This window comes from Pteronotus mesoamericanus, unplaced genomic scaffold (assembly GCF_021234165.1).
Source record: "Pteronotus mesoamericanus isolate MK-2021 breed Mesoamerican mustached bat unplaced genomic scaffold, CSHL_Meso_final contig_40, whole genome shotgun sequence".
NCBI classification, from domain to species: Eukaryota; Metazoa; Chordata; class Mammalia; order Chiroptera; family Mormoopidae; genus Pteronotus; species Pteronotus mesoamericanus.
Genome location: NW_026555150.1, coordinates 10,128,970 through 10,153,317, shown reverse-complemented (window position 1 = coordinate 10,153,317; position 24,348 = coordinate 10,128,970). Strand labels below are relative to the sequence as shown.

General features: G+C 41.4%; 1 protein-coding gene across 1 annotated transcript; it reads right to left on the bottom strand.

Annotated features, from left to right (window-relative positions):
* Positions 1–2,165: 2,165 nt before the first annotated feature.
* RBMX2 (RNA binding motif protein X-linked 2) lies at positions 2,166–11,906 on the bottom strand. The gene is made up of 6 exons (XM_054576964.1): positions 11,844–11,906; positions 11,503–11,618; positions 9,945–9,996; positions 5,903–6,032; positions 3,787–3,964; positions 2,166–3,127 (listed from the first exon to the last, which is right to left on the bottom strand). Exons 1-6 carry the CDS (start codon positions 11,846–11,848, stop codon positions 2,640–2,642), a joined length of 969 nt encoding a protein of 322 aa, XP_054432939.1. The 5' UTR covers positions 11,849–11,906; the 3' UTR covers positions 2,166–2,639.
* Between the last annotated feature and the right edge of the window lie 12,442 nt (positions 11,907–24,348).

The following is a 24,348-nucleotide window of genomic DNA, read 5'->3' as shown; positions in this document are numbered from 1 at the left end:
GAATGTAGCATAAAGACAGGCCATTCATATGAGACACAGAACTCCCCTAACAGGCTTTCTGTCAGAGATACTGTCAGGGAAGAACCCCAAGCTGAAAAAAGATAGCACGGAGTAGTCCTGACACTACTTCACAGGTGTAGAAAGTAGACAGCAAGACTTAACGAGTTAGAATAAGACATTTATTACAACAAAGCAAACAGCATGAGTATCAGTGTAGTTCTGCCAGTTTCCCTGCCCTCAGGTCCCACAGGGCCATGCAAGAGGTTCAGACGGATGCTTCCCATGCAGTGGGATGTATCACACAGCTGAGCAATCTGGGGTCCAAAGAAATCCTGCCTTGTGGACTGCAGTGTCAGCTCCTGCCCAAGAGTTTCCAGCCTGCCAGCCTGCCTTGTAAGTATCAGATTTGCCTACCCAGCCCCAACTGCATAAGACATGTATGTTCCCTGTCATATATAAATAACATCCCAGGGGAGATGGAGCAGATCAGTGCCATTACTGAAAACCCAAAAGAAAGAGTGGTGGCCTCTATCATGTATTTGGGGGTTCCTGTATGACCAGATTAAGGATCAGCTTGAGCTTGGTCTACAGATGGGTCAGCTCAGTATGTGGGTGCAAAATGAACACGAATAGTGTCTACATTAAAACGACATTCTGGGGCGGAGAAGGGAAATTTTTCCCATGGATGGAACCACAAGCAGTGCACTTAACTTGGTTTAGATGAAGTGGCCTGATATGAGACTACTGAATATATAGATTCTTGGGCAATAGTAAATGGTGTGATCATCTAGTTAGCCTGGAAGAAAAAGGGCTGGAAAATCAGAGACAAGAAGGTCTGGTGTAAAGGCTGTGGACTGACATGTGACAACAGGCAGTGTGAAGATTTCTGCCACCACATAATAATGCCTATCAGAGAGCATCCACCATGGAAGAGATACTAAACCACCAAGCAGACAAAATTATTCAGCCAGGTAAATGGGCCTTCTTTAATGGCAACCAAACAACTGGCTTGATGGACACACAGCAGAGTGGTCATATGACTGATGCAGGCCCTACAGCAAGAACTCCTGCTTACCAAGGCTGATAAACCGGGATTCTTCTGACAGGCAACTTTGGCTCAACGACTCACCATTGGTTTTGCTGAAACATTCTTAGAACTCCACAGCAGTCTAAGACTTTTCCTACCCCACGTTCTTTCTTTACTTCCCACTTCTCCATGGGTCAGACCTACATCACAGTCTGACAGCTTTCCCAGGCTCCTCCAATTCCCTCTCAGGCATGACGCCTCCCACCCCAACAGGAAAACAAACAAACAAAAAAAAACCTCTTGCACATCTTGCACATCTCAGAGTCAAACTAATATACCAGGTAACCTAACTTAGTGCACTATTAAAGCTCTAGTTCTGCTTTACAGGGTCCAAAATTCAATTTTAATAGTTCAGCAGGGATGTTGAGATCCTGTGAACTAGTTCCTACCAAACTCATGACTGACTGCTAGAACAGTAAGACAACACTGTCAAAATGGGAAAGAACTGTCAAACAGACCAGATAGATATGCAATAGAGCAGACAAAGTGTTCCCATCCCAGCAAGAGCAGCCACTTGAAAAGCAGACTAAACCCTGAAGTAGCCTGCTATGTCTGGAACATAGAAAGGGAGCTTGCTAGCCCACCCAAATGTCCATCCACTGAAGAATGGATAAACAAAATGTGGTATATCCACACAATGAGATTTTATGCAGTCATAAATAGGAATGAAGTACTGATACATGCTAAAACATGGATGAACCTTGAAAACATACTAAGTGAAAGAAACCAAACACAGAAGGTCACATATTATATAATTTCATTTATTATAAAATGTCCAGAATAAGTAAATCCATAGAAATGAAAAGCATACTGGTGGTTGCGAGGGACAAGGAGAAGGAAGGAATACAGAATAATTGCTTAATGGATACAAGGTTTCATTACAGGGTGATGAAAATGTTTTGGAACTAGATAGGAGTTAAAATAGTTACTTTCATGTTATGTGAAATTTCACCTCGATATAAATAAATAAATAAATAAATTGCAAGGAAAAAAATGCAGAGGCATATATCAACCAAAAAAACAAAAAAAAAAAAAGAAAAAAAGATGTTTAAATTTTCAAACACAAGACGGGGTAGGGAAGGATCGAGCTGATGTTATGAATCATCACATTCACATCAAGCTGTCTAAACCTAGTTAAGCCACACTTCTCTACTCTGTGGGTCTACCTGCCAACTGGAAAGGTCACTGCCAGGGCTCTTAACATCTAGCACAAAGGCTAGAATTCTAGCATTACCTGGTATTTCCCCTTTCCTGAACATTTCATCAGTAACACGGGTCATAAATTCAAGGGCCATACTTATGAACCCAATTTTAGGATACATACTCTAATAAATACCAAACATATTCCTGGGGACAATGTATTTTGCTCAAAACTCCAGGGCATTTGGCTCTTGAAAGTACAGCTCTCTCAACAACTCTACTAGTCAAGGGATTAAAGAATAAAGCCTCAGAGATTTTACACACAGAAACAGTAAAAGCGTAACTGAATCTGACTGCCTTTTGAAAACGTAGTTCATTTTAATTCTATCGAGTAGCTGCTCAGGCTGCATCTTCAGTGATGCTTACGGTCATTGGGATTCAAGGGGTCCAGGTCTCGGGAGTGCCGGGCCTTTTTAGGCCTATGTGATTTATCTCGGCTCCTACTTCTACTTCTATGGCTATGTCCCTCGTGCCGGCCAGAATGTGTATCTGAGCTTCGACCTCTGTCCCTATCCCTGTTTTTTTCTTCTCTTTCTTCCCTCCTGCTTGAGGACTTGTGCTCGTGTTTAGGCTTCTCCTTCTTAAGCTCCCTCTCCCGGTCCTCTGCTCCCCGACAGATTGTCCTGACCTCAGGGGAACTGGGATGGTGCTTCCGCACCTCCCTGGACTCTGGCTTCTGACCCCTCTCTGAATTCTTGCTGCTGTGCTTTTTAGAGCCAGGGTCATCCTTTTCCTTTATCATCTTGCTTCCAAGAGTTGAAGAGGAAGATGGCTGCTCTGCCAGTACCTCCCGATCAGTCTTCTCTTTGTCTTTCTTTCTTTTCTTTTTTTCCTTTTTGTCTAGAGGAAGAAAGAGATGCAACCAATAAGAAAAGGAGAATGGATGTATAATGAAGTGTTTAAACACTCTTAAGCTTAATTTGTACCAAGAGGGATTTTTGCAAACTCTTTTCAGCAGAGGATACAATCCCTAAATTCAAACTCTCCTCCTTATGTAATGAATACACGTGACTTCAGACATAATAAACTGTTACATGAAAAGAAAAAAAATTAAAATATTTCAACCTCATCATGACTTCTAAAAAAACAAAGAAAAGGCAAATGGAGGAGATGGAAGCTACAAAAAAGGAAAACATCCTTGGCAGTAGTGTCATAGTCTAGCCTTCCAGAAAAGTGCCTCTAAGAAGCCAAGTTCAATTTGCCATCCTTGACGTGCCAAGTTGCTGTATAAGGCGATTCCCACACTCAGTTACCTCTTTGAAGACCCTACTTCCAAGTACAGTAACTTTCTGAGGTACTAGAGGTTAGGACTTCAATGTACGAATTTCAAAGGACACAATGCAACCCATAATATTAGCCTCTCCTTTCCCCATTCAAGTAAGGTTCCCCATACCTTCCCCTCCTCCACACTTAAGGATTGATTATCAAGTATCAGTAAATGCTAGGAAGATCAAACACTACCACTACCCAGAATCTTCTCTTAGGTCCTAATGCTTTACCTTTTTTGTGTTTTTTAGTGGGTTTGTCATCTTCAGAGCCGTCAGATGAATTCAGTGAGGGGGTGTGAGCCCCACAGCCCTTATCCTGGAGCTCTCTGGTCACAATATCCATTTCTTCTGAGTCCTTAGGAGCCCGATAGTTAGAAACATGATCTACTCGGATAGTTCTTCCTTTGATCTAAGATAGACAGGCAATGCTTCAGCAAAGACAATCCTCCTATCAAACTATATGAACCCACCTGTAGAGAGCCATGGCATGAACTACACCCATTACCTTCCTGCTAATTCTATTTCTGGAAAAATCTCAAACGGTCCTGCCTAACTGGTGTATCACAGCACATATACCTAGATATTAATTCACTCAGCTCTCAGGACAACCAGATGGGGCTCGGGGCAGCTGGAGCCACAGGGCAGTTGTACTAGGTAGTCTCCTCAACTTACCGCAGGGTGCCATACTAGTATCTTCAGGTTTTCTGTGCCATGAAGTGAAAAAGACTAGGAAGTTCTGTCCACAAGCAGCAGGGGAAAGTGTGATAATTTCAATGCACAAACAGTAATTAGCTTCAATCTGTAACATTTATTTATAGTGAAATATACCTTGGCAGCTAGAAATCTTGGAATCGAGCTCAGTACTACAGTTGCTTCCTCAACACAGCAATTAGGATGAGGCCAAGGCAGACCGACAGATGGAAGCGGGGAAGGACTCTAGAAAAACCACTGTCTTATTTTGTTCTTTCTTTTTTTTCTAGCTATATTTAATCATTCCGTTATTTCAGCCAGTACTGAAAAGGCCACTGTCTTTTTTCTTAAGCCCTCACACCTTGCTCCACTCCCACCCTCCCAAAACAACTGACTCACACTTTCAGTTTGAATCACTCTCTCCAGGTGAGCAACAACAAAAAAAAGTTAACCCCTCACTTAAAAACATTCAGGCAGATACAGACTTATTCTATAGACAAAGCCATCTGAAATTTGAAAAGTCTGGCTTTTATAGTTCTAATACAAGAGTAGATTTTTATTCTTATCTTTGGCCTAAGCAGCTTCTGTCATCTTTCCTATTCCCCATTTCAAAACCTCTTGAAAACCTTCCTGTTACAGTGACTCCCTTTGACTGCTGGCTCTCTTAAAAATCAAGCCTTGCCCTGGCCGGTGTGGCTCAGTTGGTTTGAGCATAGTCCTATAACCAGAAGGCTGTGGGTTAGATTCCCAGTCAGGGCACATACCTAGGTTGTGGGTTCAATCTCTGGTCCAGACATATACGGGAGGCAACCAATCAATGTTCCTCTCTTACATTAATGTTTCTCTCTCCCTTCCCCTCTCTCTAGAAGCAATGAAAAATGTCCTCAGATGAGGATCTAAAAAAATCAAGGATGGAACCTTGTTCCACCCTGTTCTATAGTTTCCAACTGTTCCACACTGGTGCAATCAGTGACAAACTCTCCGGGTCAAAAGTCAACTCCCAGCAGTGCTTTTACCTAAATGAGTGCAGGAACCATGTTGAGTACAGAGAAGCCTGACTTGACCCATCCCTTTTCTTAGCCCAATGTCTCTTACAAGGGTTGGGTGTATTAGGAACAGAGGAGAGAAATCTTCAGAATGAGTTACTTTTGTAGAATTTGTCATCAGATTTTAACTAGAGAATATCCAGGGCCTGGTACTGATTGCTAATTCAGTGGAGACATATGACAGACATACAGAGCTGTCCTAGTTCATGAAGCCAAGATATAGCCCTAAGTTCCCTGACATAGGACCACATGGAAGAGCAGTGTTCTGCCAGTCTCTTTGTTCTCCACCAAACCAGAGGTAAGAGTGGAATGTGAAGGAGGAAAACGTGAGAAATTAAGGCCAGGGTGGGACGTGGCGGGGCATGGTACTTATGCTCCTAGAGAAACAGTCGTTAAAAGATGGGAAAAGGAATAGGATGGAAGGGTCATGAGCAAATGGAATTATTTCCTGGGATTATTTACTGGTCAGTATGTCCGAACACCTCTACAACCCTCACAATATACTCAGTTGACCAGTAATGTCCTTGAGCCTTTGGAAATTAGGTGAAAAATGAAACCAAACCCCTATATGATAAAAGTCTAGCCAAATCCTGCTTAGTAAGAATACTCACCTTGATCCCATTAAAATTGTCAACAGCCAGAATTGTGCTCCTCTGGTCTTCATAGCAGAGGAAACAGAATCCTTTGGATTTCCCAGTCTTCTTGTCCCGTACCAGATTAATGTTAACAATCTCTCCATATCTATTTATTTTATAAAAGAGTAAAGACACTATTGATTTAAAATGGAAAAACTTTCATATTGGATAACAAAATTCAAATAATATAGTCTTTACAGGAAAAACATCAAAAACAAGACGACACAGAAAGGTTAAAAATAAAAAATTAGTCAAGGATATAGCAAGAACACCCAATTAAAATCAAAGATAAATACCAGCCCCCCAAAAAGGTCCTAAAACATAACAAAAGTGTAAGTCATGAAACTTTATGCATAAATTAACAAATAAAAATTTAATTAAAAATCAATTAGAAATACAAGGGAAACTAATAGTGAAAACTATGACAGATTTTAACACACCACTTTATAACCCAAAGTTGACAAAAATTAGGTCAGAGGAATTAATGTAATTAATATATAATTATGTAATACAAATACAAATAAACATCTGATTAACAAATTGTTAACAAATATTACTGTCAGCCTACTAAATATAGAGATATATTTGAATCTTATAAAAAGACAACACTTTCTTCTCAAGAATCCATGAACCAGCCCTAGCTGATGTGGCTCAGTAGATTGAGCGCCAGCCTGCAAACCAAAGGGTCGCTGGTTCAATTCCCAGTCAGAGCACATGCCTGGGTTGCAGGCCAAATCCCCAGTGGGGGCACATGATATTTCTCTCCCTCCCTTCTCCTCTCTCTAATAATAAAAATAAATAAAATCCTTTAAAATTTTTTTTTAAATTAACAGAATAGCTAGAAAAACTTTTTTAAAAAATAGGGAGGAGTAGCTCCCAGATTATCATACAGCCTGAAAATCTTCTATGATTAATTAGTGAGGTGCTGGCACATGAAGAGACTGACCAATAAAACAGAGTAGGAAACCAAGAAAAGAGACTTAGGTATATACAGAAAAATAATATACAACAAGGATGACATCCCAATTTGCTGGGGGGAAATATAGGCATTTTTATACATATTGTTGGGACAACTGGGTAGCCATGTGGGAAAAAAAGACATGAAATTGGATCCACATCTCACACTATATATCAAAATAACTCTAAATGGATCAGAAAGTTCAATGTATAAAATTGAAACCATACAAGTACTAGACAAGAACACAGATGGGTGAGTAGGGAGAAATACTTTCTAATTATGACTCAGAATTCAGAAGCAATTAAAAAAGACCACATAAATTTGACCACATAAAATACCAGAGGGGGACACTATGAAGTAACATCATGAGGGAGATTTTGGAACTGCTCTCCACCCTAACTGTGGGAATGATTACACAAATGTTCACCTGTATTAAAATTCATAGGACCGTACACCCCCTCAAAAGTCCATTTTACCATAAGATAATTTAAACATATGAATACATAAAGTAAAAATATTAATTTGGCATAACATAAACATCACAATAAGCAAAATGAGAAAACAAGTAACAAACTAAGAGAAAATATTATTTGCAATTTACTTCACAGATTAAGGATCAGAAAGCTTTTCTTTTTTCCTTTTGCTATAAGGGACATTGTCAGGATAACTGGTACAGCTGAATAAAGTCTATAGATAATACTATTGTATCAGTGTTGATTTCCGGAATTTGATCACTATACTGAGACTGAACCAGAGAATGTCCTTGTTTTGGGAAAAATACATATTGAAGAATTTAGAGATAAATGGACATCATGACTGCGACCGACTCTCAAATGGTTCAGAAAAATAGTATGTATACATGGACAGAAATAACAATAGAGCAAACATGGTAAAATGCTAACATCTGGGGTCTCTAAATAAAAAAGATAAATGCATCCTTTACACCATAACTTTTCAGTTTTAAGCCTAAAATTATTTCAAAAGAAAATGTGAAAAAAAAAAAAGATTATAGGAGCTGGATTGAAGGGACTCATAACACCAAATTGGAACAATTTGAGCATCAAGAAATAATAATGATGGCACTGTAGTGTAACACACCAAACATTTAAAAAATAAGTCCATAGTAATACAATACATGACAAAATCTTATAACAAACCCTTATAACAAAGAGTTAATATCCTTAATAAATGAAGGGCTCTTGTAAAATCAATAAGCAAATGAGGAACACGCCAATAGAAAAAAATAGGCAAAGGATATGAATAGACAATTGACAAAAAGAGAAATAATAATGGCCTTTAAATCTATGAAAAATGTTCTACCTCACTGATGATGAAATAAAGGCAAAGTAAAATAAAATGAGAAGCCATATGGCAAATATTTTTTTAAGATAATCATTACTGATTAGGAGTCAGAAAAATGAGCATTCTAGTGAGAGCTGAAACTGATACAACTCTTTCATAGAGCAATGTGGCAATGTTTATAAAACATCTTAAAAATGCTAAAATATGGATCCAGTAATTTCACCAAGGAAACCATCAGGAACGCATACAAAGATGTAGGTACCACAATGAATGTGGCAATATAATTTTTAACAACAAAATACTGGAAATTATGCCCAACATTTCTTAAAAGATGATAATGAAGCACACCAAACTGTTAACAGTTTTCATTAAAGTACATTCTATTTTCATCTTTATGCCTTTCCTTTTCACCACTTTCTATAATGATTATACGTTACCTTGAAAATCAGAAAACAAAATATCTTCTGAAAGCCACTGTTATCAGTGACAAAGGCAATCCTCATGAAGAGCAATGTGTGTAGCCGTAACAGAGAATCAAAATAAACAGACACTAGCAGATAATCACTCAATGCAAATAAGACAAAAACACCTCCTAGATGGAAGGCTGTTAGAAGTCCCATGAAGGGGTGGAAATTATAGGCTGCACCTGCTCTGAACTTCCTGACACCCAGAAGCTGGAGGCAGCAACCTCTATCCCTGCTATGGCCCTCTGCCTGCATGGGCTGCCCAGGGCTTCCACCACTGGCCTCTGCCATGGCCCTCTCATGTGTACTGCCCAATTTCTTTCCCATGGCCTTCTGCCCTGCATGCTGCTCAACAACTCAACCAGGGCCTTCTGCCTATGGAATGACCCCAGCCATCCCCTGCCATGGCAATGTCTTTGCCAGGGTGTGCTAGCTATGTATGCTTGCTACACCCTGTCTGCCATGGTCCTCTGCCTGTACATGCTATGCAACTCCTCCTCAACAGTCCTCTGCCCCTGTGGGCTACACAACCCAGGGGCCGTGGCCCTCTGCTCCTGTGAGCTGCCGAGGTCCTCTGGCCCTATGAACTGTCTAATCACTCTACAGAGTGTAGCTCTAGGGTTAGGTCCATCCCCTCTTCTACCAGCTGCCACTACCACTGTGAGCTGCCAAGTCCCTCTCCCACCCAGCGCTGCTGCCATCATCTCATAGAATGAAGAACACAAGGTTCTCCTATTTATTTTTGTTCCTCATTGGCCTGTGATTCTCAGGCTCTGGGTAGAGATCAGTTCTGCTCACCAACCATATACTCATCTAGAAACAAAGAAAGCAAACTACTGCCTAAACCTTTTGCTTTTTTTCACCAACTCCTCTGTGCTTTGCCCCAATTCTACAATGCCACACAGGTGTGGGCCCAGAAGCGCCCTGTCTCCATGAGTCACCCCTAGTTTGTAGGAGCCTGAGGAAACAGGCCAACAGTGTCTTCATGGGAGTTGTAGTCTGTTTCAGTGTAGGCCCACACTGAGCAATACCAAGTGAAAAAGCAGTAAAAATAGACCAGAATCCCTGAAACAGCCTCCTAAAACATCTAACTTCTTGGATTTTCCACATTGGGAGAATTCTCAAACCATGTCCTGTGACTGACCTAGACTAGAATACGAGCTCCAGCCCTCCCCATGCAGACATGCCCATCAGCCTAGAATGAAAATAAATGGATTTTGTGATGCCACAAAAATGCATTATGGAAGCAAACTACTCTGACAACACAGAAGGCAGGAAATGAAAGGGGACTTACTGTGAGAACACACAGATGATGTCCCCTTCAGTCAGTTCATAAGGAAGTCCTCCTAGAAGAGAAAACCACATTTCAGTTCCACAAACATTTACCAAGCATCTACCATGCACTAACATACCATGCACTAGGCCAGGCACTGAGAGTGTGAACAAGAATAAGCCATAGGACCTGCCCTCAGAGAACTCACAGTCTAATGCAATGACAGAAGCATATATACACTGCAACAGTAGTACAAAAAGAGAAGTGACTGAGTGGAAAAGTAGAAGTCACCACTAAATAAACTAATCCTCCTTATACCTAAACTCCTGTGGACAAAGCAGACTGTTTCCAGCACAAAACTCTGCTTCCACAAACATACCTTGATCTCACTTGTTCTTTACTCATAAATTCACCACTAAGACACAAAATCAGTTTAAATATGCAAATATTAACTCCACCTCACACAGACTAAGGATTATATAAAGACAATTGTTAAGCATTTCACAGAAAACAAGTTCCCTGCAAATGTTTCCTTCCTTACCTATTAAGTGGGGGTATTAATACTTATCTCACAGAATTGCTATAAGAATTAAATAAAAACAATGAATATAAAGTGCTTAGCACCATGACTGGTACAACTGTCTCTTTGAATAAACTGTCAAATTACTGGATGTGACACAAAGTGAATGTAGAGATGATGATATGATCATGGACAGAAGGGCAGGAGCTAATCAGATGAGGAAAATGAATTCTGAAGGAAGGGGATTGGGGTGGGGTGGAATGAACAGTAATATGAGATAGTGGTTAAGACCATGAGTTCTAGAATCACATAGTTCGAGATATTCCACTTAAGTTTCCTCAGCTGTATAATGGCAGAAGGGGATGATGATAATGGTCTCAGACAAAGAAAGACAAACACCATATGATTTCATTTATATGTACAATCTAAAAAGCAAAATCAAACACCATATGATTTCATTTATATGTACAATCTAAAAAGCAAAATGAACAAACAAAATAAAGCAGACTCATAGATACAGAGAACAGACTGATGGTTGCCGGAGGGGAGGGAAGTTGGGGGATGGGAGAAAAAGGTGAAGGGATTAATAAGTACAAATTGGTAGTTAGAAAACAGTTATGGAGATGTGAAGTGCAGCATAGGAAATATAGTCAATACTGCAATATCCATGTAACGTGTTGGATGAGTACCAGACTTAACCAGATGATCACTTTGTAAGTTATATAAACATCTACTTACAATGGTGTACACCTAAAACTAATATAATACTGTACATCAACTAAAACTGCAAAATAAAAAGCTATAATAATAACAGTATGAGAAACAAAGTGGCAAAACCACTGGTACAGTGAATGGCAGACTGTAATTATCAGACCATTGATTTGGCAGGCAGAGCAAACTAGACATGAAGGGATGGAAAACAGATTTATGGGCAGACAGCTGAAAGAAATAAAAGTGGGTGATGAATGTCAGGAAGAACGAAGACTGGAAAAGCTGAAATGTTACGAAACAGGGCAGGAGAGAATGAGGAGCACTGCGGAAGAAAGATGTGAACCTCACCCAGGAAAATCCAGGCGCTGTCTTTGTATTCGGAGTGCCAGGACACTTCATCCGCCACCCCGAGCTGGGCCTCACGTTCATTCAGCTCATTGATCAGCTTCACTTTAGTTAAAGGGCTGGACAGGAGGCGGAAAAGTGGACAAGTAAGTGCGGCCTGGCCTGGGGTAAGTGAAAGCAAAACTAGGGGTCTAATTTTCTAGTCTTCAAGCCACTCCCGCCCCTCAGCCGGGAAGATACTTTACCACAGCAACCCGGTAGGTCACCCCTAGCGGCCCACCCCCAACCGACCCCCACCGTCCCCACGGCACGCCCCCCTACCGCCAAAGAAGCTGAGGCCTTACTTCATCTCCTCCGGTTCGCGCTCAACGCGGAAGAATCCACTATGGGCGTGGCTTGCGGGGCGCGAGCGCGGCCGGAGCGTTACGCGCCCTTTGAACTCTGCACGTTCGTGCCGCACCGGAAGTGCTACTCCTTCACAGCTCCTCCGCCGCGCTAGGGCACAACGCTTGCGCAGTAGTGCAGGAAGCGGCTTTAATCTTCGGTGGGGCGGTGGAGGGGGAATTAGCTCTTCCAGAGAGTTTTTCTCTAACAGCTAGGTGCCGCTCTCTGTGAAATGGGGCAAGGGTGTGAGCTTGGTCTCCTACAAAACTCCCAGTTCCTGGACGGCGCCTGGCAGTGATTGGGTTAACTAAATGTTTGTTGAATGAATGCTTGAAAAAAGGCGCCTGATATAATGACTTTACCCCCAGCCTTCGCTCCTGGTGCAAATCTCCATTCAGGGGATACACACGCACACGCACACGCACACGCGCACCCCCCCCCACACACACCCCCGCATCAAAGCATCACTGTTCAGGAGTTACGGCAGAAAAGTAAAGAAGATGTGTGAGAGGGTGCATCTTTTCTGTCCCTCAATTCCAATGCATAGATAATGGACCAGTCGGCTTCTATAGGCTTAACTTGAATACCCGGTTTTGTGTGAGTTGCTACACTCACTCTTTTCCATAGTCTCTTTCCCACTGAAGCAGAAGGCAAAAATTAATATCATTCAGTGAATACCTAACACTTGAGTAGATAATGCTAGGTCACGTGCTAAGCCATTTTCATATATTGGCTCCTGTATTCTCACAATAACCCCATAAATTCTGCAGTTATCATCCCCATTTTATAAAGGAAGAAACTAAGGTTCAAAGGAGTTAATTAGCTTGAAAGTTACTCTGCTTCTGCCCATAGGGTCTGTTGGTTTTAATCAGTCCATACTGAGCATTTATATTTGTCCTAATGTAGACAGGAGTGTAAGGTTTGGTTCTCTGCCCTCAAGAAGCTAATAATATTCTATAGGAAACAAGATATATATAGTGCATGGTAAACTTTATACCAGAAATAATCAGGAACCCATAGAAGAAATGGTGGCATATAATGTGTGATTTAAGCCATGTTGATGATTTGAATTCATCTTGCATGTGTCCACATTTATATCTGGTCTCAAACCATGCATGATCTAAAAGTGAAGGTCCAGAGTTGTGTAGTTCTATGTAGGCCTAGCTCTAAGCCCTTCGTAAAACACTTTGATGGTGATGGTGATGATGACAACTATACCCTCAATGACTCACCAGATACCTAATGTCCTTACAAAAAGCAGAACAGAGGTTTCATTCATTCTCTGCCCCTCCCCACTCTCACCCAGCTATTCATTAACTTTGTAGAATTATCTTGGCAATGAAAACTAAACAGTGACAGATTGCACATGGGTTTTATCTGCTCCTAGGAATCTTAGGTTGCTTAGTTGTACAGTTGAAGTAGCCCCTGCAAAGTGGTAAATTAGGATGCAGCATTATCTGGTTGTATTCTTCAGGCCACTGTGAAATGAAAGAATTGAGGCTACACCTGGGCCTTTGTCATCACAATTCAAAAAGAAGCTGAAGTAAAAGAGAAGAGTAAGACCAATCAAAAGGAAGGACAATTTAGGTTGAGGAAAACATGAGAAGGCTGCTACTATCCAGCTGGTGGGTTCAGCAGAGATTTTCTGAAGCTAGGAGAGCTGAAAACTGTCCCATTTTGCCTGGGACATCTCAGTGGGTATGCTGGCAATTGTTAGGAACTGGTAGGTAAAATGATCCCTAGAGATTTTCATAAATGAGTGGAAAAGAGATAGAGGTCCAGAGGATCCCCTAAAGTTAATGTCTAAGAACAGGGCCAGGGCTTGCCATCCAAGGAGACTATTAGTGATCTCCATCAATAACATTCATTTAGTGCCTGCTGTATGCAGAGATACAGGATTCCGCAGGTAATGCTAAGAAAGCCAAAGGCAGTCCCCACATTCAAGGAAAGGCTTTGCTATGTGTCTAGCCAAATTAATCTCTCCACTTCACAGTTATTCTGTTTCAAGTCATTATCTCCTGCCTCCTAACTCTTTCAGCACTCTTATAATTGTCCCAGCATCTATTCTCCAGCCTTTCCTCCCACTGGTCCCCAACACAACTCTTCAGCTTCAGCCAGACTCCACTTCTATTTGTTCGCTCAAGGGCCGCTTTCATTATTCAATCTAGATTCCTCTGCTGAGAGAGCTCCATACCTGGGACCACTCTCTCAGTGAATGAAACGTGCCCAAACTCCAAACTCCCATCAAGTCACCTCTCATACAGGAAACCTTTCCTGACCTTACCAGCCCACAGTGATTGTTCCCATTTCTGAACTCTGCAGCACATCACAATTCTTTTATGTTCTCCCCAACCCCAGAAATACTTGAAGATCCTAGAAGGTAAAGGCTCTACATTTTTAATTGCTCAGCACCTCAGACCTCAAAGATTTTCCTGCCCATATAGCAAACAACCAATACACTTATTGGTTTAATGAAATTGAAAATACCCACAACTATGGTTACTTTTAGGGAAACAGATGAGTATGGGGGAGAGAGGTTTTTCCCTTTTTTCCTTTCTATACTGTTAGAATTTTCTTACCTTTATCCAGATATTGCTTACATTTTTATTGCCATCTTATCTTGGCAGAGAGATCATAACCTTTATATTCTTACTTTTGTCTTTCATTCATTCATTACAATATCTATTAAACAACTATTATATGCTAGACACTCTGTTAGATGCTGGGGTTATAACAGCAAACAAGTCAGAGTTCTTGTCCTCCTGGAGTTTACATTCTTGTTGGGAAAAAGGAAAATACACACATAAATATATATTCAATGTTGACAAATGCTATGAAGAAAAAATAAAGCAGGGTAAGGGGACAGAGAATAAGAGTGATGTTATTTTTATAAAGGGCAATTGATCAAAGAAGGCCTCCCTGTAAAGTGACATGGAGGCAGAGACCTGCAAGAAGATGAGGAGCAATCCATGGGGTATCTGGGAGAAGAGTGTTACAGACAGAGAGAACCATAAGTGCAAAGGTCCTGAGACAGGAGTATATTTAAAAAACAAGGAAGCCAGAGTGGCTGGAGAGGAGCAGGCAAGGGGGAGAATATCAGGAGATTTTTGTTTATTTAACAAAATTTGATTTAGTACCAGACACTGTTCTAGGTACCTTACTCACATCAACTCATTTACTTCTCACAACAACCCTATGAGGTAGACACTATTATCCCCTTGAGGATGAAACTGAAGCACAGACAGATTAATTCATTTGCCCTAGGTCACACAGCTGGTAAATGGTAGAACCAGGATTTGAACCCAGGTAGTGGGGCTCCAAAGTCTGTATCCTTAGCCACTATGTACAACATAAGTGGGGGTGAGGGAAGCAGATCAGGCAGGGCCATGTTGGGTAGAAACTTTGGATTTTGTTCACTATGAGGCAAGAAACCACCAAAGAATTTTATTCTGACTTACGTTTTAGCAGGATCATCTTGGCTGCAGACCGGAGGAACAGGGAGAGCACATGATGGGGGCATCCGGGATAGAAGCAGCAAGACTAGGTAGGAAGCTCTTCTATAATCCAGGCAACAGAGGATGGCAACAGAGGAAAGGAGGTGGTGTTTCTCCTTTTTAAGCTAAAACATATATTAAAAATAAATAAGAACACACATGAAACCAACATAAAGGCATATACTGTGTTTGTGAGCGCTCAGGTGCTGGGCTAAGTGCTGGGAATACTGCAGTGAACAAGATCGTAATACCCAGCCCCTGCCCTTGACCATCTCTCAATTTTGCCATATAGTTACAAATATGAATAAATATAATACAGAGGGATGAATGTCATAACGAAGGTATAAGTGAAATGCTACTGGAACCAGATGAGGAATTGTTTAATTCTGGCTACTGAGGGTTAAAGGGAGCAGGAGGTAGAAAGCAGATTGTTGGGGGAAAGCTATAGAGGGAAGTGACAGTGGAATTAGGTCTTGAAGGCAGTCACCATGTAGATGGAAGACAGGAGATCAGTAACATGCAGAGAGAGCATTTCAAGCAGAGGAACCAGCAGAAGAGCCTCCAGATGCGAAAGCATCAAAGTGTGAAAAGTGTATGGTATGACCAGATGATAGAATGGGGTAGGGCATCCCAAGGAGATGGAAGAGTTCAGGCCATTTTGTGAAGGGCCTTATAGATGAAGCAAGAAATTCAGAGTCCAGCCTGTAGGCAATGAGAAATGATCATATGGTTCATTCAGTCATTCAGCCAACCAACAAGGCAGCCACTTTTGTTGAGGAACTGCTACATGCAGACACTACATTAGGTGCTGGGAATACAAAGGTGAACATGGTCAGTCTCAAGGGAAAACATATATGTGAAAAAGACAATCCAAGTATGCTCCCTTTACTCTGGGAATGCAATGGTCTTTTTATTTTAGACCACCTTGGAACCAGTATAAAGGATGGATTGAAGGCACACAAACATTTATGTTGGGAGACCAGCTGACTGTGATGAGCAGGAACAAAGTCAACAGATTTCAATGGCACAACATGTTGAGTAAAGCAGATATAGGTAATGAGGAAACATCTGAGAATGACACTTAGGTTTCTGGTTTGAAAGACTGGTTGGGTAGTGAAACTCTTTGCCAGAGTAAGAAAGGCAGGGAGGTAGACTGCTATTGGAGAAAACTTATCAATTCAACTGGCAAATTGTTGAGTCAAAAGTGCCTGAGGAGACAATGAAGGAGACCATAGAAGAGGATGAAAGGTGTGGATAACGCAGCAGGAGAAAGTAAATTTGAGAAGAGAGCAAGAGGTGATCAACATTGTCAAACACTGCAGAAAAGTGTTCTTGGTAGAAGCACCTTTACTTTTTCAGTGTTTTCACTCACCTATTTGGATTGATCCACAAACAATGTCACCATCATGATAGTGAACTCTAGAGGACACATAAATCTAACCATCCTGCATTTGCCTGCCCCAAAGCTGAAGACTTCGCGGTAATGCTATCTGATGGAAGCAAAATAGAAGCCTAAAAGGGCTGGTGTGTGCCACACTTCCCTTGAGTTGAAGAAAACTGATTAAATGTATTTGTTTAAAGGTCTGTTTCTTAACTGTAGGTTGCCTGGAGAAATAAAGGGGATAAGAAATGATGCATCGTGTTAACAGAGGATCTCTTCCAGAGATATTAACCTAAATTCAGGATGTGTGCATACATGAACATGTGCATTTTTAGAAGGCCCACTGTTTACATCAGAGTCTAAAAAGGTTTCATTGTTCAGAAACCTCAGCTGAGGACCGCTGCCTTCGAGCATCTAAGGATTATCTGTGAATGCCATCATCCACAGATAATTGAAAACAGTGTGCAAAACTTAGCAGGAAGCTGTTTCAGAAAAAATGTGCATGAGTTATATGAATCAGATATTGATGAATTTGAAACACAGCTGGACCCCAATGGGCTCCCCCCAGGCTTGGCACAGCTGCTTGCTCCCAACAATCTGATATTTAGGTAGAATCTTGAATAGCTGGATAGAGAATTCCAAACTCTTGAGGAGGAGGAGTCTAAGTTTCTGAAAAAAACAAGTATTAATTGAATGATTTTTTTTTCTCTCACCCCACCCTATTCCATAAGCCATGGGAATGAACCAAAAATGTGTGTGGCTCTTTATCCAACTCCTACTCTTCAGGGCAGGGGAAGATTTCAATGTACTAGACCAAAAATATAAATAAATAACTGGAGCACAAAGGGTCTGAGCCCTGAATGGCAAATGAAAAGGTTTTCATACTCATCATGCTCCTTTGGCCTGCATGAAGGTATGGCTAAGATGCAACATAATCACAGCAACCCAGAAGTGCCTAGAAAGATCTTTCCTTTTAGAGGCCCTTCTTGTATATATAGCTATATGGAAGCAAAGCTTTCCCAAGGATTGCTTTCTTCTTGCAGAGTGCCTGCCCTCTGCTGGGCTCCTTGGCCATTGGCATTTTGGCATCTTAGGCCTTCAAGATGCTCTTTTCTGGTTAAGTAGGAACCTTTGTAGTATCACAACCAAATGTCCCTTAGGCAGTAAGCACTGCCAAGCAGCAAAATAACTAGGACCCGGTTTTTTGAGCTGTTTCTACATATTATTCCTTCAGCTCAGTCTACTAGTTTCCTATTATTGCTGTAACAAACTACCACACTTAGTGCTTAAAACAACACACATTTATTAGCTTACAGTTCTTAAAATCAGGAATGTGAACTCTATTTAACTTAGCTAACATCAAAGTACCAGCAGGCCTGGTTCCTACTGTAGGCTCTAAGGGAGAATTTGTTCCTTGCCTTTTCCAGCTTCTAGACGCCTCCTGCAATCTTTGGCTTGTGACTTCCTTCCTCGATCACTCTGAACTCTTGCTTCTGTCATCATATCCCCTAATACTGCTCCCTCTGATATCCTGCCTTCCTCTTATAAGGACCCTTGTGATTGTATCATTGGGTCCACCCAGAAAATCCAGGATGATCTCCCCATCTCAAGAGCCTTAATCACAACTACAAATGCCCTCTTGCCATGTAAGGTAACATAGACACAGGTTCCAGGGATTAAAACATTTACATCTTCGTGGAACATTATTCAGCCTACCACACTCAGACTTCCATAACATGAGTAGCAAAATGACCATTGGACCAGGAGTGAGGATAACTGGATTCCATACCAAGTTTTGCTACTCCTTCCTAATTGGGTAATTTCAGGCAGGTCCCTTTGCCTCTCCAAGCTTCAGCTTCTTCACTTATAAACAGGATAATAACATCTAGCTCACAAGGCGTTACTTGAATGTGTGAAAAGCTCTTTCCAAGCATAGTCACTAGCACAGAGGAAGCACTCAATAAACATGCTGGAAGAGGGATGTCAGCACAGGGAAAGACAAGATGAGTAGTTAGAAGTCCATAACAGTACTGCAGATGGAAGATAATGAAATGCTAGATAAGAGAGGCAATAGTAACAATGGAAAGAAGGAGCAGGAAGATTAATGGAAAGGTATATATGAATCCAGATTTATATATTTCCTTGGGCTTAGGGTAAAAATGATTCTCATTTTCCACAATCACTGGGCTTTAGCAAGAACAACAACAAAAAAGGGCTTCTCTTTAATCTGAGCTCAAGCACCTTTAAAAAAAGCCCAAAGCATAAAAATGTCAACTTGAAGGTCACAGGTAATAGGTAATAGGATGTGCAAAGGCACAGAAGCACACAACTGGCAAGAAAAGGGGACAATATGTGGTCTCTATGCTTGATATGAGATAGGACAAACTCTTGCTGGCTCTCACACAAGCTTCTGGCCTGTATGCCAATTTCCAACACCTTCAGCTTACGAGTTATGAGATGTTGGGCAAATAAGTCATCCACTCTGTGTGCCTTGGTTCCTTCAACTGTAAAATTGAGGTATTAATAGGGCCTGCCTTATAGAAATATTGTGAGGATGAAACAAGAATCCATGTTGTGTATTTAGCACAGTGCTCTGTACTTAAGGGCCCTATAAATGTTAGCTGGTATCATCATTGCTACAAGAAGGCTCAGATGCCCCAGGAGTCTAAGCCTCTTTCCTCAAAATGCCTCCCACTTCAAGGAAATACTAAAGCCTCAAATACTGATTCTCCCACCCTGTCTTTGCCCTATTCTTTCTCCCTGTCCTCACACAGGTAAAAACAATATGAGCAAAAGCAAATATATAACTATGTATATCAATATATACATACATAAAATATATACATATATAAATATAGATAACTTATCATATATATATACATATAGACATACATATATAAATATATACAAATACATATATAAATCTAAATATATACATTTCTGTGTGGTCTGGAAAAGGCCTTTCTATAATGGTGGCTAAGCTGGAATAGGGAGGGGGAGTTTTGAGATTTTTTTCTTTTGAAATTACTTGAATACATTCTCCCTGGGAAACTATATAACAAATCAGAAGTATTCTAAGTAAATTGTGACAGTGACTCTTCACCTAACCCACCAATCCCACTGCCCTCCCCAATGTTATTCATTGTCTGTTACCAATCTCCTTTCTATGCATTTATACACCCATATAGATGGAGTCCGGGTTTTTTTTTTTTCTTTTCATAAGTGAGCCCAGAATCTAAATATTGATGTGTGGTTTGATTTATCAATCAACAATATAGCTTGGAGGTCTCTCTGTGTCAGGACATATAAACTTTATCCCATTTTCTTTCACATGACTGCATGATATTGCATAGTGATGGACATAACAGTCTAGTCATTCAGGAAAAGATATTAAATGTCACTGCTGCTTTTGTCCTTGAGCAAGATGCAGCTAAACCATCACAGGCGGATGTATGGTGTAGGTACTGTGGGAAATCAGGTGCGATTTGCCTTGGATATCTTCCTAGAGCTGCTTTTCCAGCAGCCTGGCTCCGAAGGTGGGCTGTGTTGAAGCCTGGTGTCTCCTCCATTCCCATTCCAGCTGAAACCTCTGGTCCTCAGCCCCATGCACTCAGGGTAGATGAAGTGCTCTTTTGTATCCTTGGTAACAGCCCAGTATGACCAGCCTTTAATGCATTCATTATAGGATAATTTGACCAGAGAATAAACCCTCTCATCCTCTTACTTCCTCAACCCCAGCATGTTCATCTTGTCAACACTCCATTCCAGAGACTCTGAGAGCCCTCAGCCCACTCCAGTGCAGCAGGACTATAAGGACCAGCCACCAACCTCTCAGGAAGGAACCACGTTCTCTATGGCCTTGACCTCACAGTATGTGCACACCCCTAGGATGCACACCTGAGCCATGTGGTGGTATCAGAAAGGGGGTATAAAAGACCAAGGTGGATATAGAAGTGGAGGTAGCTAAGAAAAAAAGGAGGTAACTGAAGTAGGGAAAAAGACTCCAGGGGCCCATTGAAAACAGGTTATATAGGGACTGAAAGAAAAGTCAATGGGAATAATGATGTTTTGCACCACTGCAGGAATACCATCTAAGACCCTCCAGACAAGTGAGCATTCAGCCTCTGCTTGCATACTTACAATGACAGGGATCTCACTATTTTCCAAGGCTTCCTAAAGTAGTTTGAATCAGCTTATGGGACCCTGAGAGGACAAGACAAAAATAGGAAACATTTATTTTTGCTAAATAAATAGGCTAAAAGAAAAGAAATAAATCTCTAGGACATGAGCAAAGGAAGAGCAAACTGAGAAGAGCATCTGTGCGGGGTAGAGGAAGAAGAGATCTGGACAGCAAGGAATACCGGTATGGTAGGCAGAATAATGCCCCTCCTCAAAGATATGCATGCCCTAGCACCCAGAACCTATGAATATTTTACTTTACATAGCAAAAGTTGCATTGAATATGTGATTAAGTTAAAGGGTCTTGAGATGGAGAAGATATGGATTATCCAGGAAGAATCGATCTACTCACAAGCGTCCTTAAAGAGGGAGGCAGGAGAGTCAGAGTCAGAGAAGGAGATGTGACTAAAGAAGCAAAGGTCAAAGTGATGAGCCATGAGTCAAAGAATGGAGGCAGCCTCTAAAAGGTGAAAGAGGCAAGAAGTTATTAAACATCCCTAGAGTGTTTTGAAGGAATGAAGCGCTGCCAAGACTTTGATTTGAGCCCTTTAAGACCCGATTTGGACTTCTAAGCTTGAGAACTTGAATAGATTTGTGTTGTTTAAGATACTAAATTTGTGGGACAACTGTAATAGCATAATCAATAAAATATACTTTAAAAAAGATACTAAGTTTGTGGTAGTTTGTTCCAGCAGGAAAGAAAACTAATACAACCAGGCACCAGAGAGTGAGAAAATGGAAGTGGCAACTTTAATGTGCATAGAGATCACCTGAAAATATTGTTCAAATGAAGCTCTGCTTCAATGAGTCTTCAGCAGGTCCTGAAATTCTGTATTTCTACCGAGTTCTCATGTCATACCAACACCTGATCTGATAAACACTTTGATTAACAAGAGACTAGAAGACACACAATAAAAATGCCTATGTAACATTTTACAGTTTATGAACCCCTTTCATATCAATTATACTTCATTTTGTAATCCCCACAACCCTTGATGTAGGTACTATTGTCCCCATGATACATATGAGGAAGCCAAAACTAAGTCAGAGAGGTGAAGTCATTTGTCCAAGCAAAATCACAGAGATAGTGTCAATTCAGCCCCCAGGTATTCTGACTCCAGAGACTGCTTTTGCCATTGGGCAGTGGTTCTCAACCCTGCCTGAATATTTGAATCACTTGAGGAATGTTTAAAACTCCAGATGCATAGGTCATGCCCCAGGCTAATGACAGTAGAGTCTCTTGGCATATGACCCAAATATCAGTAATTTTGGAATCACCAAGTGATTCCACTACACAGCAAAAGTTAAGAATCACTTCACTATTACATAGCTGGTGTGGCTCAGTGGATTGAGCACCAGCCTAAGAACTAAAGGGACGTTGGTTCGATTCCCAGTCAGGGCACAGGCTTGGGTTTCAGACCAGGTACCCAGCAGGGGGCATGCAAGAGGCAACCACACATTGATTATTTTTCTCTCTCTCTCTCTCCTTCTTCCCCTCTCTCTAAAAATAAAATTAAAAATATTTTTTTTTAGCCCTGGCTGGTGTGGCTCAGTGGATTGAGAGCCAACCTGCAAACCAAAGGGTCGCTGGTTCGATTTCCAGGCAGGGCACATGCCTGGGTTGCAGGCCAGGTCCCTAGTGAGGGGCTTGTGAGAGGCAACCACACATTGATGTTTCTCTCCCTCTCTCTCTCCCTTTCCCCCTCTAAAATTTTTTTTAAGATAAACCAAAAAAATAATAAATAAATAATCTTTTTTTTAAAAATCACTTCACTAAAGTAGTGATTCTCAAAGTGTGGTCCCCAAACCAGCAGCATCAGCAGCACCTGGGAACTGGTTATAAATGCAGATTCTCAGGCCCACTGAAGACTTAATGAATCCAAAACTCTGGAGATGAGGTCTAAGCCCTATAAGGGATTCTAATGCACTCTTAAGTTTGAGCATTGGCTTGAAAAGGGCCATCTTGACTCCATGCATGGAGTTTAGGCTGAGGAAACAAAAGGTCACCTTATATCCAGGTATAAAATTAGGCCAAGTGCCAAGCGACTGAAATCAGCCTTCTAATGGATGTTACAAAGGACAGTTCTCAGACTGGTAACTGGAATACCAAGTCCCCGCACCACAGCCTTTCTGATCCTTTATAGGAGAGACATCTGCCAAAGGCCCACTCATTCTGTCAAAACATCCAAGTATATTTGCCTCCAACTCTGTACCTTGCTCCACTCACTCACTTAAAATAATCTTTCCCATTTGTGCTCTCACCTGAACTGAGCAAATAAGCTTCTAACCACTCTTTTCCCCACCCCTCTCTTCTTGGTATCCAAGAAGAGAGTGACAGGCAAAAGGTTAGTTCTAACATACCCAAGCAAGTGGATGGATATACAACCTAAAATAGGAGTGACCTACACAGCTCCCCTCTAAGCCCATCTCTCCTGCCTCAACAACACTGCCACCCTTGGTGGGAAATGGAAAATTCCACAACCAAACATTAGAGCAGACACTTCTCTAGAATGCAGTCCACCTCCTCTTCTCCTGTCCCAGAGATACCTCAGGTCTATAGGATCAAGAAAGGCAAGTCTACACGATAAAGAAAGGCAAGGCTGGCAGCCACTACTCATGACAAGAAACATGGCTGACATGGTGCAGAAAAATTCTCAATGAGTATACCCGACAGACACAGCCTTAAACAGGGATGGGCTCTATTCTAAATGGAACAAAGGCCATTAACAATTCTCAACTTTGTTTTTCCCACCCTTCTAAATTCTCAACTAATTGAGTTCCAAGGGGTGAGAAAGAGAGGAACAGCACACCCTATTTCAGAGAATTAGAATCTGAGGTGTTAGGAAGCAGTCCTAATAATAACGGAGAATTAGTTATTAAGCAAATACTTAATTAAGCTGAGGTTAGTTGTTAAGCTCATAGTTGAGGCTGAGAAAGAAAAGTGGAAATTTAATATCCAGCTATGGAGGAAGAAAAAGTGCGGTTAGAGTCAATTATATCTTCTACCAGACAGGAAACCTGCTGAATGCCCCAGTCCCTCCAAAGTCCATCAAGCATCAGAGAAAGGAGAGAGAGCCTGACGACACAGTGTGCACCAGGTACTTGTGAGTTGTCTAGTAACTTGATTGTTGAAGAGGGAGGGACTAGCCCAGGGTCCAGGGGAAGTCTGCACGGAGATTGCCGCCTTCAGAGAGCTGGGGAGGCAAGAGGCTAAGGACTGAAAAAGAAAGGGTGAGTGATTCTTAATAACCAGCAGGATCCCAAATATGGCAAGCTGCCAGCCAGGACTGCCAGTGATGAACAGAACTGTGCTGCAGCTCTGAATCCACAGCTCCTTCTCACCCAGCCCACGAGAATTTGAGCTGGAAAGCCAGCATGCTCTAGTAAGTGGAAATCCTGACACTTCCAGAC